The 17,201-nt window shown below is 35.7% G+C and overlaps 1 protein-coding gene across 10 annotated transcripts in view; it reads left to right on the top strand.

Moving 5' to 3' along the window:
* The window catches only part of ALMS1 (ALMS1 centrosome and basal body associated protein), a 221,754-nt gene that overhangs the window by 79,732 nt on the left and 124,821 nt on the right, over nucleotides 1–17,201 (top strand). Inside the window, exon 10 of one of the 10 annotated variants that reach the window (XM_074011535.1) lies at nucleotides 7,086–8,149. The exons of the other annotated variants lie outside the window; for them this stretch is intronic. Within the exon in view, the coding sequence (XP_073867636.1) occupies nucleotides 7,086–7,157 (72 nt within the window). The 3' untranslated portion in view covers nucleotides 7,158–8,149. Of the gene's footprint in view, nucleotides 1–7,085; nucleotides 8,150–17,201 lie in introns of those variants that run through there. 10 annotated transcript variants of the gene reach the window in all.

The following is a 17,201-nucleotide window of genomic DNA, read 5'->3' as shown; positions in this document are numbered from 1 at the left end:
CCCAAAGTGCTAGGATTAGAGGCGTGAGCCATTACGCCTGGCCCTATATAATACTTTTTAACTCTCCTGTATTTCTTTTTATTGCTTTTATATCAGTGTTCAAGCCTGTTGGAATGATTTTTAATCTAAATTTGGTCATTTATTTTATTAAAATATCCCTTTCAGCTTTGTGCCATTTGTATATTTGATAAGTATTTTTATCCAAATTAGTGATAAAAATGTTCACTAAGGGTTATGGATAAAAAGTCTAAAACTTTCGGCTGGGCGTGGTGGCTCATGCCTATAATCCTAGCACTTTGGGAAGCCGAGGTGGGTGGATTATTTGAGGTCAGGAGTTTGAGACCAGTCTGGCCAACGTTTGAAACCCCGTCTCTACTAAAAATACAAAAATTACCTGGGTGTCATGGTGCATGCCTGTAATAGTAGCTACTCAGGAAGCTGAGGCAGGAGAATTACCTGAACCTGAGAGGCGGAGATTGCAGTGAGCCAAGATCGTGCCAGTGCACTCCAGCCTAGGCGACAGAGGGAGACTCTCTGATTCAAAAAAAAAAAAAAAAAATGTCTAAAACTTTTGAATAAAGATTACTCTCACACTTATGGTGAGTACTTCATGATACTGTCATTCATCCATCTCATGTTTCACCATCTTATGATTGACTTTCTTCAGTCTATTAACTGAGTAGTTGCGAAATAGTGTTTGACTAGATATGCCTTGTTCTTAGGGAACCCGTATTGGCCACACTGTGTACAGTTTTGGACCTTTTATTTTTTTAACTTAAATATATTAGGATTTCCCTTTAAAACTTCTCTAAAAGCATAATTTTACATAGGTATATAATATCACGTTGTATGAACATAACAATTTATTCACTACCCTACTGTTGAACATTTATTTATTAATTCCAAAAATACATATTGAATGCCTAATATGTGTCATCAGTCATCTATAGGCTGAGGACACACCACTGAACAAAATAGACAAACACATCATGAGCTTACATTAAGTGAGAGTATATGAATAACAACCAAACAGGTAAAATAAATGTCAGATGATAGGATAAGAGCCAGGGAGACAAAGCAGAATGGTCAATGCAGAACCTGAGAAAGAGGTATTGAGTTAAATATCTGAGTAAGGTGAGAAACTAAGGCAGTTATGAGTGACAAGAGCATTCCAGACAGAAATAGCATGCACACAGTTGCTGAGGTAGAGTGTGAAAGGAAAGGGAGTGTTAAAGGAAAGGGAGGGGTGCTAAAGGAAAGGGAGGAGGCCAGTGTATTTGAGAGCGAGAGTGAAAGGGAGAAGACTAGATTGTGGAAGGCAGTGGTTCTTGACAGGGATAGTAAATGGCTCCCAAAGAGATATTTTGGAAATTTATGTGATTTTTTCTTGGGTCATCACTGTAATTGGGGATTGTTTCTGGAATGCAGTAGATAGGTGTCAAGTATGTTACTATTTCTGTAATGTACAAGACAGTTCCACACAATGAAGAGTTGTCCCTTGTTACATACAGCTTTTGAATGTCCCTGTAGATATTAATGTTGATGAAAAACCTTTTATAAATTATTCCAGTGTTTGTCATGTTTTAAATGATTTTTTTTAGTATAGGGTGTTTCTTCTGTTTTTTCTTTCTTTCATGACTGACATTTTTGAAGAGTACAAGCTAATTACTTTGCAGATTCCACTCAAATTGAATTTATCTGCTGTGTTACCATGATTTGATTCAGATTTGATTTTTATGTAGGAAAGCCACAGAAGTGATGGGCTTTTCATGCTTGTCAGGAGACACATTATGTTGATTTGTCTCAATACTTGTAATGTTAACTCGACCACTTAGTTAAGGTGGTATCTGCTGGTTTGTGTGTTTTACATATTAATTAATAAGCAGTTAATAAATATTATGAAGAGATTCTTTGAGACTGTAAATATCTCTAGTTTAGGATCTAGTGTTTATACTTGCCTGAATAATTTATTAATAAAATAGCTTTAATTTGGTGATGGAAAAAAATTCTATCATCACTTCAGCATTCATTCATTGGAATTCTGTGGTAAGTTAAAAGTGTCCCTTCTCCATTTATTTATTTATATCATTATGGGCTCTTGGATTTTTCTTCTCAAAGGGTCACAACCTATCACTATCATTGTTTATTTTTGTACTCAAATTACCCCACACTTGCCCATGAGAACCATTTTAAGCTGGTGCCTGTGTGTTTTTCTCATGATCCCATCATTTCATGAGCATTCACCCACTTTCTAAGATAGGAAGATACTCTAGGAATATCTTGTATTTTCTTTCTACCAACCCTAGAGCTGTCTGTTTCTCTAAGGGGCCCTGGTTCTTTTTAGCAGAGAATAGCATGTAGAAACTAAGATATGTATGCTTGGTGTGCTTATTGATACTATGATACTGTTGCCTTTATGCCTTTTCAGCAGATGATGTGTATGTACATAATTGCACACACAACCCCCTCTCCTCTGTATGCCTGTTTCCTTATCTATTACTTTTATTATAAAATGAAAGCTGTGAGTTTATACTAGTACATCCAGTTCCATTCCAGTACTACAGGGTTATTCTAGCCTTTTTTTCTTTCTTTATTTGTAACTCACTTCTCTGATAGTGAGAAACTTGGCTCCCATTATCCTCCATATATTTAGTTACTTGTTTAAATTCCCTTGTATGTTTCTCCCTCAGCCACTCTGCTCATCATGCCTGCAACAGATTGAATTTCTTTCCCAGCCCCAAATCTCTTTCAACCTACAAGTTTTATATGTAATATAATTATTATTATACCATTCTAGATATTTTTAAATTTCCATTTTGATTTGTTTCAACAGTGAAAGGTGATATATTAGGATAATACCTTCAGTGTGCTGAAAGAAAATAAATTATATCTACCTAGAATTGCGTGTCAGGGAAAATCTGTTTTAAGAATGTGGTAATATAAAAGTGATTTTGGACAATAACAGTTCATTCAACTCTCATTAAAAATTTCTAAGTGGTTACCTCAGACTAAAGGGAAATAATCTAATATGGGAAATTTGTGATGTAGGAAATATTAAAGAGCAAAAGATGTGTTAAGTATGTGGATAAATAAAGCTAAATACTTAAGTATATGAAACAAAAATACTAGGACCTTCATGACTGAGATAAAATGCGGCAGAAACTTAAAATATATGACAACAATATCGTACAGGTTTGAAGCTGTATAAATGGAGTTAATCTTTTTCCAAGTTTCTTAACTGGGAAAAAGTTAGGTATTATTTACTTTAGCTTGATAACTATATGTGTTATAATTTCTACGATAACCCTGTCCCCTACATCATACCTTACTACAAAATTAATTTGAGATGGATCATAGACTTTACGTTGAAAGGTAAAATAAAGTTGCTTGAAAATCTCTTCATGATGTTGGGCTAGGCAAAGGTTTCTCAAGAACAAAAATACACTATCCCTAAAATAAAGGATTGATAAATTGCTCTTCATGAAAATTAAGAACGTCTGGTAATCAAAAGGCACCATGAAGAGTGAAAAGTCAAGCTACACAGTGGAAGAGGGTATTTCGGATACATATATTTGATAAGGGACATAAATCTAGAATATATAAGGAACTCATGCAAATCCATTCTTCCTACCCAAAGACTTCAATAGGTGTCTCATAAATGAAGATATCCAAGTGGCCAATAAGCATTTGAAAACATTCTCAATATCACTGCCTCTTAGGTAATGCAAATTAACCATAATGAGATACTGCTTCATATCAAGAGTAGCTAAAATTAAAAAGAGAACAATACTAAATATTGGTAAAGTTATGAAGCAACTGGAACAGTCATTTATTGCTGATGGGAAGGTAAACTGGTACAAAACTCTTAAAATAATTTACAATTATTTCATAATGGTAAACATATACCTGACCTGGGACACTTCATTACTACTTCTTTTTAGGTGCATACTCAAGAAATATCAGTACCTATGTTCAGTAGAAGACATGGTCAATAATAATTATAGTAGCCTCAAACTGAAAACTATATAAATGTATATCAGGAGTAGAATAGATGAATCAATTATGCTTTATTCATACAGTGAAATCCTGTGTAGCCATAAAAGAGAGCAAACTACTACTGCCTCAACAACTTTGAAAGCTGTCACACACGTTGTGGTTAGCAGAAAAGCGAGACACAAACGAGCCATACTGAATAATTCCATTCATATGAAATTCAAAAACTAACCAATGGTGAAAAAAGTGATAAGAATGCCAGCACTTTGGGAGGCCGAGGCGGGCGGATCACGAGGTCAGGAGATCGAGACCATCCTGGCTAACACGGTGAAACCCCGTCTCTACTAAAAAAACACAAAAAAACTAGCCGGGCGAGGTGGCAGGCACCTGTAGTCCCAGCTACTCGGGAGGCTGAGGCAGGAGAAGGGCGTAAACCTGGGAGGCGGCACTTGCAGTGAGCTGAGATTCGGCCACTGCACTCCAGCCTGGGCGACAGAGCCAGACTCCGACTCAAAAAAAAAAAAAAAAAAAAAAAAGTGATAAGAATGGTTACCTCTGGTGGAGTCAGGTGTGTGTTATTGACCGGGAAGAGGCACAAGAGGTCTTCTCAGGTATAGGAAGTTTTGTATATCTGCATATGGGCAGTATTTACATTGCTGTCAACACATATAAAAAATAAACTGCCCGACTTCAGATTTGTACACCTTATTAATGATTTATTATATATTAATTAAAAAGAAACATTGAACAAGAGATACAATTGAAATAGAAAAGGAACTTTAAAAAGGCAACCATTTCTAATCATAGCAAAAACTTTATAAAAAGCATCAAGGTGTAAATCTAACAAGATTTATGAGATCTTTTATTAGAGAACAGTAAAATTTCTTTTGGAAGGCTAAGTACATAGAGAAATAAATTGTACTTATAACTCTATATCCAGCTGGCACAGACTGCTTCAATGAATCAAGGCAGATGTTTCTTTAAATTTTTTTTATCATGGTAAAATACACATAACACAGAATTTACCTCTTAACTATTTTTAAATGTACAGTTTACTGGTGTTAAGTACATTCATATTGTTGTGCAACCACCACCACTACGATCCATCTCCAAGACTCTTTTCATCTTGTGAAACTGAAACTTTTGCCCATTAAATAGTAACTTCTCGTTCTCTTCCCATCTGCCGCAGGCAACCATCATTTTCCTTTTTGTTTCGTATGATTTTGATTACTCTGAGTACTTCCTATAAATGGAATAATACAATATTTGTCTTTTGGTGACTGGCTTATTTCACTTAGTCGCATGTGGTTCATCCATGTTGTAGCATGTAAGTGAGTCTATGGTAGACAGTATATAGTTGGAGCATTCTGCCAATCTCTGTCTTTTGATTGGATAATTTATTTGCTTTTAAAGTAATTAATGATAAGGAGGAACCTGCTTCTGTCCTTTTTTTTCTACATCAAGGTACAAATTTTATGTTCAGATACAATTCCAAACCACAATGAGGATTTATCTTACTGCCCTCTACCCCACAGAAATGCATTCGTAGGCTCCTAAAGGAAACTCTGTTAGATTGCTTGTTGTCAAAAACTATTGAGATCATTTTGGCCTGTTCCATGCTATGAGAATGAGATTCACGCTGTACCCAAGGATTTACTGATCTCTCTTGGCAGAATACTGTCTCTTCTCCTTCTCTTTTCTGTTTGGTAATAGAAGAAGAGAAGAAAAGTTTGAAGTCAATTCTTTATGTCATTTAGTATATGAACCAATAACTCAACACGTTTAGACAAAAAACCATGAAATAAACTTTACTTATACTCTAAAATAAACCAAACCAAACTACAAAAGTAGTAAGAAGGAAATTATAAAATAAAATCTATCAATTAACTAGAAAACAGAAAAATAGAATTGAGCATTAAAGTCTAGATTTGGACCTTGAAAAAATTCCAAATCAAAAGAAAGCTCTGACTAGCTAGAAGAGGAGAAGGAAAAACATACAATGTTATAAATGAAAAGGAGTATGCCAGATAATACCACTGAGGAAATTTGAAATAATGAGAGAAAATAAAGTATAACTCTTTTCTTGTTAGGTATAAAATTTTCATGAAATGACTGATTTTCTTAGATAATGTAATTAAACAGAAATGTGTAATAGAGTAAACATGACTGAGAGAGAAAAACTTTATTGATCAAACATTTGGCTTCCAAGTAAAGTACCTGACCTAGCTCAATATTAGGTAACATTATGGAGTATTTGCTGGGTGTGATAATGACATTGTGGTTATATGATAAGTGAATTATTTAGGGTTGAAGTGTCAAATCACAGTGTCTTTGTGGAAGGATAAAGCTTTGTGGAGGGATAGGGGAAATTGTTCGACAGTTGTTGAATCTAAGTAGAAGGAATTCACATGTTTATTTTAACATTCTATCAACTTTTTGGTATATTCTTAACAAAAAGAAAAAAACAATGCCTGACTTAGATGTTTATGTGGGTGACTCAAGCTATCAGGTAATGGATAACTCCTGTGCTATATAAAGAGTTCTAATACACTAATAAAAACTTCCTAATTTATTTGAGGACATTAACAAAAACCTCAGAAGACATACCTGAAATTATGAATCTTTCACATCAGTGTGATGTCTCCACTTTTATTTCTAATTTTATTTATTTGAGTCTTCTAGTTTTTTCTTAGTCTAGCTAAATGTTTAACATTGTTTTTACCTTTTCAAAACTAACAGTTTAGTTGATTTCTTCCTGTTTTTCATTTCTGCTCTAATTTTTATTCTTTCATTCTTTCTGCTAACTTTGGGCTTAGTTTTGTTCTTCTTTTTCTAGTTCCTTGAGGTGTAAAGTTGAGTTGCTTATTTGAGATCTTTCTTCCTTTAAAAACAGACAGTTATCATTAGAAACTTCCCTCTTAGTCCTGATTTTGCTTCATCCCGTAAGTTTTCATTTGTTGTATTTTTGTCTTAAGATATTTTTTAATTTTCCTTGATCTCATCTTTGATCCACTGGTTGTTTAAGAGTGTGTTGTTGCTCTACTGGTGGGATTTGATTGCATGATGTCTCACAAAAAGTTATCCGCTCCCAGGCATGGGTCCCTCAGCTTCCTGCCTCGGAAGTGCAGCAGCAGGCATCGCGGGAAGGTCAAGAGCTTCCCTAAGGATGACCCGTCTAAGCCGGTCCACCTCACAGCCTTCCTGGGATACAAGGCTGGCATGACCCACATCGTGCGGGAAGTTGACAGGCCAGGATCCAAGGTGAACAAGAAGGAGGTGGTGAAGGCTGTGACTATTGTGGAGACGCCACCCATGGTGGTTGTGGGCATTGTGGGCTACATGGAAACCCCTCGAGGCCTCCGGACTTTCAAGACTGTCTTCGCTGAGCACATCAGTGATGAATGCAAGAGGCGTTTCTGTAAGAACTGGCATAAATCTAAGAAGAAGGCCTTTACCAAGTACTGCAAGAAATGGCAGGATGAAGATGGCAAGAAGCAGCTGGAGAAGGACTTCAGCAGCATGAAGAAGTACTGCCAAGTCATCTGTGTCATTGCCCACACCCAGATGCACCTGCTTCCTCTGCGCCAGAAGAAGGCCCACCTGATGGAGATCCAGGTGAATGGAGGCACTGTGGCCGAGAAGCTGGACTGGGCCCGTGAGAGGCTCGAGCAGCAGGTACCTGTGAACCAAGTGTTTGGGCAGGATGAGATGATCGACGTCATCGGGGTGACCAAAGGCAAAGGCTACAAAGGCACACCAAGAAGCTGCCCCGCAAGACCCACCGAGGTCTGTGCAAGGTGGCCTGTATTGGAGCATGGCATCCTGCTTGTGTGGCCTTCTCTGTGGCATGTGCTGGGCAGAAAGGCTACCATAACCACACTGAGATCAACAAGAAGATCTTTAAGATTGGCCAGGGCTGCCTTATCACAGACGGCAAGCTGATCAAGAACAATGCTTCCACTGACTATGACCTGCCTGAAAGAGCATCAACCCTCTGGGTGGCTTTGTCCACTATGGGGAAGTGACTAATGACTTTGTCATGCTGAAAGGCTGTGTGGTGGGAACGAAGAAGCGGATGCGCACACTCCGCAAGTCCTTGCTGTCACAGACGAAGCAGCGGGCTGTGGAGAAGATTGACCTTAAGTTCATTGACACCACCTCCAAATTTGGCCATGGCCACTTCCAGACCATGGAAGAGAAGAAAGCATTCATGGGACCACTCAAGAAAGACCGAATTGCAAAGGAAGAAGGAGCTTAATGCCAGGAGCAGATTTTGCAGCTGGTGGGGTCTCAATAAAAGTTATTTTCCACTGAAAAAAAAAAAAAAAAGAGTGTGTTGTTAATTACCACATAATTGTGATTTTCCCAGTTTTCCTTCTGTTACTGATTTCTAATTTTAGTCTATTGTGCTTGGGAAAAAAAAGCTTGGTATCATTTCAGTCTTCTTAAATTTGTTCAGACTTGTTTTATGACTTAATATGTGATCTTTCCTGGAGAATGTTCTGTGTGCAGTTGAGAAGACTGTGTATTCTGCAACTGTTAGGTGGAATATTCAGTATATGTGTGTTCTATTCATTATTGAAAATGGAGTACTGACATCTTCTATTGTATTGCTATTTTTCCTTTCAGTTCCATCAGTGTTTGCTTTATATATTTAGGTGCTCTGATGTTGAGTGTATATGTGTTTATACTTGTGTTATCTTCCTGATGAATTGACTCTCTTATCATATGACCTTCTTTGTCTCTTGGGATGGTTTTTTATTTAAAGTCTATATTGTCTGATAGTATGGCCACAACTGTGCTCTTTTGGTTGCTATCTGCATGGAGTATATTTTCCTGTTCCTTCACTTTTAGCCTGTGTGTCCTTAAATCTAAAGTGAGTCTCTTGTAGATAGCATATAGTTGGATCTTATTTTTAAAATTAATTCAGCCACTATATGTCTTTTGATTAGGGAGTTTACTGCATTTATATTAAATTATTGATAGGGAAAGACTTACTAATTCCATTTTGTTGTTTTCTTTCTTACAGTTCTTTCGTCCCTTTTCTCCTCTCTTGCTGTCTTCCTTTGTAATTTGTTGATTTTGCTTTGATCCTTCATTTTTTTTTCTTTTTCTTTTGTGTATCTTCTATAGATATTTTCTTTGTGGTTACCAAAGTCTTACATAAAACAACTTATAGCTACAGCAAAAGCAATTTAAAAAATAGACAAACAGGACTGCATCAAACTAAAAAGCTTTTGCACAGCAAAGGAAACAGTTAAGAGAATGAACTGGTAATCTATGGAATAGGAGAAAATATTTGTAAACCATGTATCTAATGAGGGGTTAATATCCAAAGTATATAAGGAACACCTGCAAATCAACAGCCAAAAGAAAAAAAAGAAAAAAAAAAATCCCCAAAACAAAAAACAAATAACCTGGTTAAAACATGGGTAAAAGACTTAAATGAACATTTCTTAAAACATACAAATGTGTAAGGTGCTGTATATGAAGAGATACTCAATATAGCCAGTCATCAGGAAAATGCAAATCAAAACCACAATGACTTACCACTTCATATCTGTTAGGATGGCTGATATCAAAACAAAACAAACTATAACAGGTGTTGGAGAGGATGTGGAGAAATTAGAACCCTGTACACTGTAGATGGGCATGTAAAATAGTGTAGCCGTTGTGGAAAATAGTATGGAGATTCCTAAAAAAAAAATAATAGAATTACCATATGATCCCACTTCTGGGTGCATATCCAAAGGAAATGAAATCAGAATCTTGAGGAGATCCCATGTTCACAATAGCATTAATCACAATAGCCAAGATACATAAACAAGATATATAAACATTGATAGATGAATGGATAAAGAAAATGTAGTATATACATACAATGGAATATTATTCCACCTTAAGGAGGTCCTGGTGTATGTGACAACATGGATGACCCTGTAAGACATTAAAATAATCCAGTCACAGAAGGACAAATACTGAATGATTTCACTTGCGTGAAATATCTAAAAATAGTCAAATTCAGAAAACAGAGAGTAGAATGGTGATTGCCAAGGACTGGGAGGAAGGGGGAATTGGGAATTGATGTTACATAGGTATCACAGGCAAAGCAGGTAGTTCAATATTAGGAAATTTATGAATAAGTTTTTACATTAGTAGATCTAATGGAGAAGTCATAATTCATTAAGCTCCAAAAACTATTTGGGAATTTAAAAATCTGTAATTAAAAATATTTCTTTAGAAGAATATTTCTTTACAGTAGAATAATACCTCAAATATGATAAAGAATATGTATTTGAAATTTGCAATCAGCATAATAAAGGCAAATACTTTTGTTATGCATATAAAACATTTGTGAGAGAAGTCATATAATGTGGTGGAGTAGGGAACTCTAGGGTTCTTACAAAAACACCTAGCTTCCAGAAACTATCAGAATTAATTTTTATAGAACTCTGGAATTTAGTTAACATTAAAAAAACAGGAAAAGTAAGGAGCTGTAGCACTGCAGAAAAACACGATGGCACCTTAAATTGCTCACCTACCATTCCTTGTGCCTAGATTAATAATGGCTTTGAAAACGGCAGCTTACACTCATGGTGCAGGCTGTTAGCACCGGAAGGGTTAGTACAGATCTTGCTCTCAAAAGATTGTGATTGTTTTAACCTGTCTGAAGTCTCTGAAGGACCGGTATAGAGCTTCCTTTTGTTTTACACAACTCAGAGCTTTCCGGGGACTGGGGTGGCTTATCCGTCATCACGTGTCAAAAGTATTTAAAAGCCGGAGTATCAACTGTAGAAGTCTGAGTTGGGATAAAAATTAGGACAATGAACAGGTAGACAAAAAGCCAGGAAGGAACAGTTGAAAAGGAGATACAGGGTGGTATAAGGACTTTTAAATGCTTTTGTATATGCTGAGAAATTGAGAATGCTATGTACATGCCTAGGATTGGACAACTCCTCACAGAAGGCTTGAGAAGACCCTAAGCTTTCACCACTAGCTGACCTTCCGGCTCTGCCTAGCTAAGTAGGATGTGAAGGTTAAGATAGAGTTGTAAACAGTCTGGCTAAGTTTTCATGAAATGCCGCAACACAGAGCAAAAAAGACTGGGAGTGGTTTTTTTTCTTTCCTATTACCTTTTTTCTTTCCTTGGCTGCAGGTGTTTAAGGAAACGGTCAAAACAGTAGTTGACCCTGAAGCTAAGTGAGCACAGACTTCACTTCCATGTACAACAAAGAATGTAAACTTTATGAAATAGTCAGTAAACAACACTTACAACAAGCAGTAACAGCAAACTCCAGGGAAGGGGGAGAATTCCAGTATCCAGAGTTGTCACATTATAATATTCAATATGTCCAGTTTTCAACAAATTATAAGGCATGCAAAGAAATAAAGAAGTGTGACTCATTCAGAGGAAAAAAGAGAAATTAGTGAAACTATCCCTGAGGAAGCCCACCTTAAATGTACTCAATGAGCTAAACAAAACCATCAGCAAAGAACTAAAGGGAACCAAGAAAAGGATTTCTCACCAAAAAGAAATATCAACAAAGAGAAATTATAAAAAGGAAACAAATAGAAATTCTGCAGCTGAAAAGTACAGTAACAAAAATTCATTAGAGGGGTTCAATAGCTGATTTGAGTAGTCTGAACAAAGAATCAGTGAACTTGAAGAAAGGTCAGTTGATGTATTCATTTGAGGAGCAGAAAGAGAAAAGAATAAAGAAAATGAACAGGGCTATGGGACATCCCCAAGCGTACCAACATATGCATTATGGGATTCTTAGAGGGAAGAGAGAGAGAGACAGAGAGAGAGAGAGCAAAAGGGGCAGAAATAACATTTGAAGAAATAATGGTTGAAAACTTCCCTAATTTGATGAAAAATGAACTCCAAATGGGTTAAACTCAGAGACCCACACCATGACCTATTATAGTCAAATTATTAAATACTTAGCATAGTTACTGGTTCTATTAGTAGAAATATACTTTCCCTAATGAAGTCAGCTTTAACAGATTTTTTTTAAACAAGTGTTTCCAAAAGCTTATTGATTTTAAGTAAGTTTTGTGTCACATGGTAATATATTTCTTTTATTTGTAGAAAGTAAATTTTTACTTTTTAGTGCTTGTTGACTCTTTGTGTGTGTGTGTGTGTGTGTGTCTGTGTATTGGTTTACGTGATGGTGAAGAACTACTTATTTCTTTTTTGGTTTGTTATATGAGGTCTTTGACATTGTTTGTGACAGGGTCTTGCTCCGTCACCCAGGCTGGAGTATAGTAGCTATATCATAGCTCACTGCAACGTCCGCCTCCCGAGCTCAAGCTGTCTTTCCACCTCAGTCTCTCAAAGTGCTGGTATTACAGGCTTGAGCCACTGCACCTGGCTGATGTGTCATTAAGCTGGACAATGAAAGAATAATATAACCTGATAAAACTCATGTAGATCTGTTGAGAAGAGAGAATTAATTTTAATTGTGAAATAGTCTCTGGAAATTAGTAAAAGATGTATTTTAGCTAACCAGTAATTTCATAACTTTATCTCAGTATAATTTACTGTAATACATAAGGTTTGCCCACTTAAAGTGTATAGTTTGTTTACAGAATTTTACAATAACATAATTTTAGAACTTTGTTGTCATTCTCCCCTCTTCCCCAATTCCCTAGCCCTAGGCAAACGCCAGTTCACTTTCTCTCCCTATGGATTTGCCAATTCTGAACATTTTATGTAAATAGAATTGTAATATATGATCTTTTGTGACTGCCTTCTTTTACGTAGCATAATGTTTTCAAGAGTCATTCATGTTATGTTGTAACATGAATCAGTACTTCATCCCTTTTTATTGCCAAATTATATTTCATTGTGTAGATATTTTGTTTACTCATTAGTTGGTAGACATTTGGATTTTCCACTCTGGCCATTGTGAATAGTGCTGCTATGAACATAGTAAGTGTTTATGTGTTAGAGTGGCTGTTTCATTTCTCTTGGGTATATACCTAACAGTAGAATTACTGGGACATATGGTAACTCCATGTTTAACATGTTGAGGAACTTCTAAACTTTTTTCTGAAGTAGCTACGCTATTTACATTCCCACAAGCAGTGTATGAGGGTTTCAGTTTCTCCATATCCTTTCCAACATTTGTCATTTTCTGTCTTTTTGATTATAGCCTGATGTTAAGGGTATTTATTGTGATTTTTTACCTAGTTCTAACAACTAATGGTGTTGAACATCTTTTCATGTGATTATTGGTCATTTATCTTTTCTGACGAAATACCTATTCAAATTCTTTACCCATTTATAAATTTATCACTTTACAAATTTGTTGAATTGTAAGCATTCTTTCTATATTCTGGATATTAGGCCATTAGCAGATTTATGGACTTACCAATATATTCTCCCATTCTGTAGGCTTTTTCACTTTCTTGATGGCGACCTATGATACACAAAAGTTTTAAATTCTCATGAACTCTAACTTATCAGACTTTTATTCTTTGCACTTTTGGTGACATATCTAAGAAATCAGTGCATAACCCAGGGTCACAAAGATTTAGTGTTTTCTTCTGAGATACTTAGTTTTGGTTTTTATGTTTAGATCTGTGGTTCTATTTGAGGCAATTAAAATTTTTATTTTTATTTTTTTTTAATTGTGATAAAATATACATAAAAATTTATCATCTTAACCATTGTTAAGTATATGGTTCAGTGGCGTTAAGTACATTCATGTTGTTGTTTAAACAATCTCTATACTTTTTAAATCTTGTAATACTGAAACTCTATATCCATTAAACAACAAGTCCTCATTTTCGCCTTTCCCTTAGCCCCTAGCAACCACTATTCTACTTTCTGTCTCTGTGAATTTGGCTACTCTAAGTACCTTACAGTAGCGGAATCACACAGTATGTGTCTTTTTGCCACTGGCTTATTTCATTCAGTAGTATATTCTTAAAATTCACCCATGTTGTACTATATGTCAGAATTTCCTTCTTTTTTAAGACTATATTATTCCATTGTGTGTGTATGCTACATTTTGTTTATCCATTCATCTGTTGATAGACACTTGAGTTGCTTCTGCCATTTGGCTATTGTGAATAATGCTGCTGTGAACATGCTTGTTATAATTATCACTTCAAGATCCTGCTTTCACTTCTTTTGGGTATAGACCCAGAAGTGGAATTGCTGGATCATATAGTCATTCTATTTTTAAGTTTTTGAGGAAGCCCCATGCTGTTTTCCATAGGGGCTACACTTTACATTCCCACCAGCAGTGTTCAAGGGTACTAATTTCTCCACATCCTTGCCAATACTTGTTATTGTCTGGTTTTTTTTTTTTTTTTCCTTCTTAATAATGGCTATTCTAACAGGTCTGAAGTGATGTCTCATTGTGGTGGTGATTTTCATTTCCCTTATGATTAGTAATATTGAGCTTGTTTTCATTTTTGATTAGTCAGTTGTATACCTTCTCTGGAGAAAAGTCTATTATTTTTGCCTATCTTTGAATCAGGTTTTGTTGTTGTTCTTGAGTTGTAATCGTCCTTTATATGTTCTGGATATTAACCTTATATCAGATACAGTGAGTTTTTGCCTCACATCTTTGTTGAGTTCTTGGAAACTGTGACTTGTAAGTGAAGTGATGTATAGCATAGCAAAACAAACTGATATAGGTTAATTGATAAAACAAGAGTTAAGCTCCTATGGTATTCAGTATATTGTTTCACTTAAAGATGCAGTTTCTAAGTACCTATTGATGATGTTAAGTGAAGACTTATTGTACATGATTAGCAAATATTTTCTCCCATTTTCTAGGTTACCTTTTCACTCTGTTGATGGTGTCCTTTGGTGAACAGAAGTTTTAAATTTTGGTTTAATCCAATTTATTGACTTTTACTTTTGTTGCCTTTCTCCTTTGAGTCAGTTTTTGTGTATGGCATGCAAGTTCATCTTGGCATATAGATACTGAGTTTTCAGCACTGTTGAAAAGACTTCTTTCCCCATTGAATTTTCATGACCTCTTTGTTGAAAATCAATTTACCATAAATGTTAGTGTTTATTTCTGGACTGTCAGTTCTATGTCATTGATCTACATGACTGTCCTTATGCCAGTACTGCACTGTCTTGATTGTTGTAGCTTTGTAGTAAGTTTTGAAATCGGAAAGAGTGAGTCCTCCAACAATGTCATTTTCAAGATTATTTTGGCTATTCTGGGGTTACAATCTGCTTGTCAATTATTGAAAAAAAAAAAAAAAGCTAGGCTTTTAATAAGAGTTGAATCTCTAGATTACTATGGGAAATATTACCACTTGAATCTCTAGATTAGTTTAGGAGGTATTAATCTTTCAGTCCATAAAAATGGGCCAGTTTTCTAGTTATTTTGCTTTTCTTCAATTTTTTTTTAGTATACTAGACATATTTATTTTGCTAAATATATTCTCAAGTATTTAATTCTTTTTCTTGCTGTTGTAAATTGAATTTTTTAAAAAATTTATTTTTGGATTGTGAATTGCTAGTGTATTAAAATACAGTTGATTTTTATATATTGCACTGGCATCCTGCAGCTTTGCTGAACTTATTAGTGTTAGTTGGTTTGGCCTGGTTTCCTTGGGATTTTCTGTAAGAAGTTCATGTCATCTGCAAATAGATATAATTGTACTTCTTTCTTTCCAATCTAGATATCTTTAATTTCTTACCTGGTTGCCCTGGCAATTTGGTAACATCAATATGATATTGAATAGAAGAGGTAAGAATGGCCATACTTGTCTTGTTCTTGATTGTAGGAAGAAAGCATCTAGTTTTTCATCATTCAGTATTATGTTAGTGCTGAGTCTTTCTTTTTTTTTTTTTCTTTTTATTTATTTATTTATTTAATTTATTTTTATTTTTATTTTTTTATTATTATTATACTTTAAGTTCTAGGGTACATGTGCATAACGTGCAGGTTTGTTACATATGTATACTTGTGCCATGTTGCTGTGCTGCACCCATCAACTTGTCAGCACCCATCAACTCGTCATTTACATCAGGTATAACTCCCAATGCTATCCCTCCCCCGTCCCTCCTCCCCCCTCCCCATGATAGGCCCCGGTGTGTGATGTTCCCCTTCCCGAGTCCAAGTGATCTCATTGTTCAGTTCCCACCTAGGAGTGAGAACATGCGGTGTTTGGTTTTCTGTTCTTGTGATAGTTTGCTAAGAATGATGGTTTCCAGCTGCATCCATGTCCCTACAAAGGACACAAACTCATCCTTTTGTATGGCTGCATAGTATTCCATGGTGTATATGTGCCACATTTTCTTAATCCAGTCTGTCACTGATGGACATTTGGGTTGATTCCAAGTCTTTGCTATTGTGAATAGTGCCGCAATAAACATACGTGTGCATGTGTCTTTAGAGCAGCATGATTTATAATCCTTTGGGTATATACCCAGTAATGGGATGGCTGGGTCATATGGTACATCTAGTTCTAGATCCTTGAGGAATCGCCATACTGTTTTCCATAATGGTTGAACTAGTTTACAGTCCCACCAACAGTGTAAAAGTGTTCCTATTTCTCCACATCCTCTCCAGCACCTGTTGTTTCCTGACTTTTTAATGATTGCCATTCTAACTGGTGTGAGATGGTATCTCATTGTGGTTTTGATTTGCATTTCTCTGATGGCCAGTGATGATGAGCATTTTTTCATGTGTCTGTTGGCTGTATGAATGTCTTCTTTTGAGAAATGTCTATTCATATCCTTTGCCCACTTTTTGATGGGGCTGTTTGTTTTTTTCTTGTGAATTTGTTTAGGTACTCTTCATCTGGTTAAAGAAATCCCTTCCATTCCTAGTTTGCTGAGAAATTTTATCACAAAAACATATTGGGTTTTGTTGAACTAAACAGTAGCTTTTAAGAGCCTGTTACATATCTAATGACATGCGATTGGTTTGTTGTAAAATTACCTGGAAATGGTTATGTGAAAATACTGAAATTTACTTGGCAAATACTAAAGCTACAAGAATTTTTTAAATGGAAACGTTATTATGAAAGCTTGAAAGATGCGATGGGAGGAGGTAGAGCATGAAGTGTTAAAAAATTTGTAACGTGATTGTTGGAAAGGAAGAAGAGAAATATATTTTGGGATGAGTGTAAATCTACTCATGCATACTTTTAAGAGGCTGGAATAGGTTTATGTTTCTCAAATTTGGATATTTACTTCCCACTAATATGTCAGGAGGTATCAAGAC

This window comes from Macaca fascicularis, chromosome 13, assembly GCF_037993035.2.
Source record: "Macaca fascicularis isolate 582-1 chromosome 13, T2T-MFA8v1.1".
Lineage (NCBI taxonomy): Eukaryota > Metazoa > Chordata > Mammalia > Primates > Cercopithecidae > Macaca > Macaca fascicularis.
Note: the sequence above shows the minus strand (reverse complement) of the source record. Positions and strands in the feature narration are given on the sequence as shown.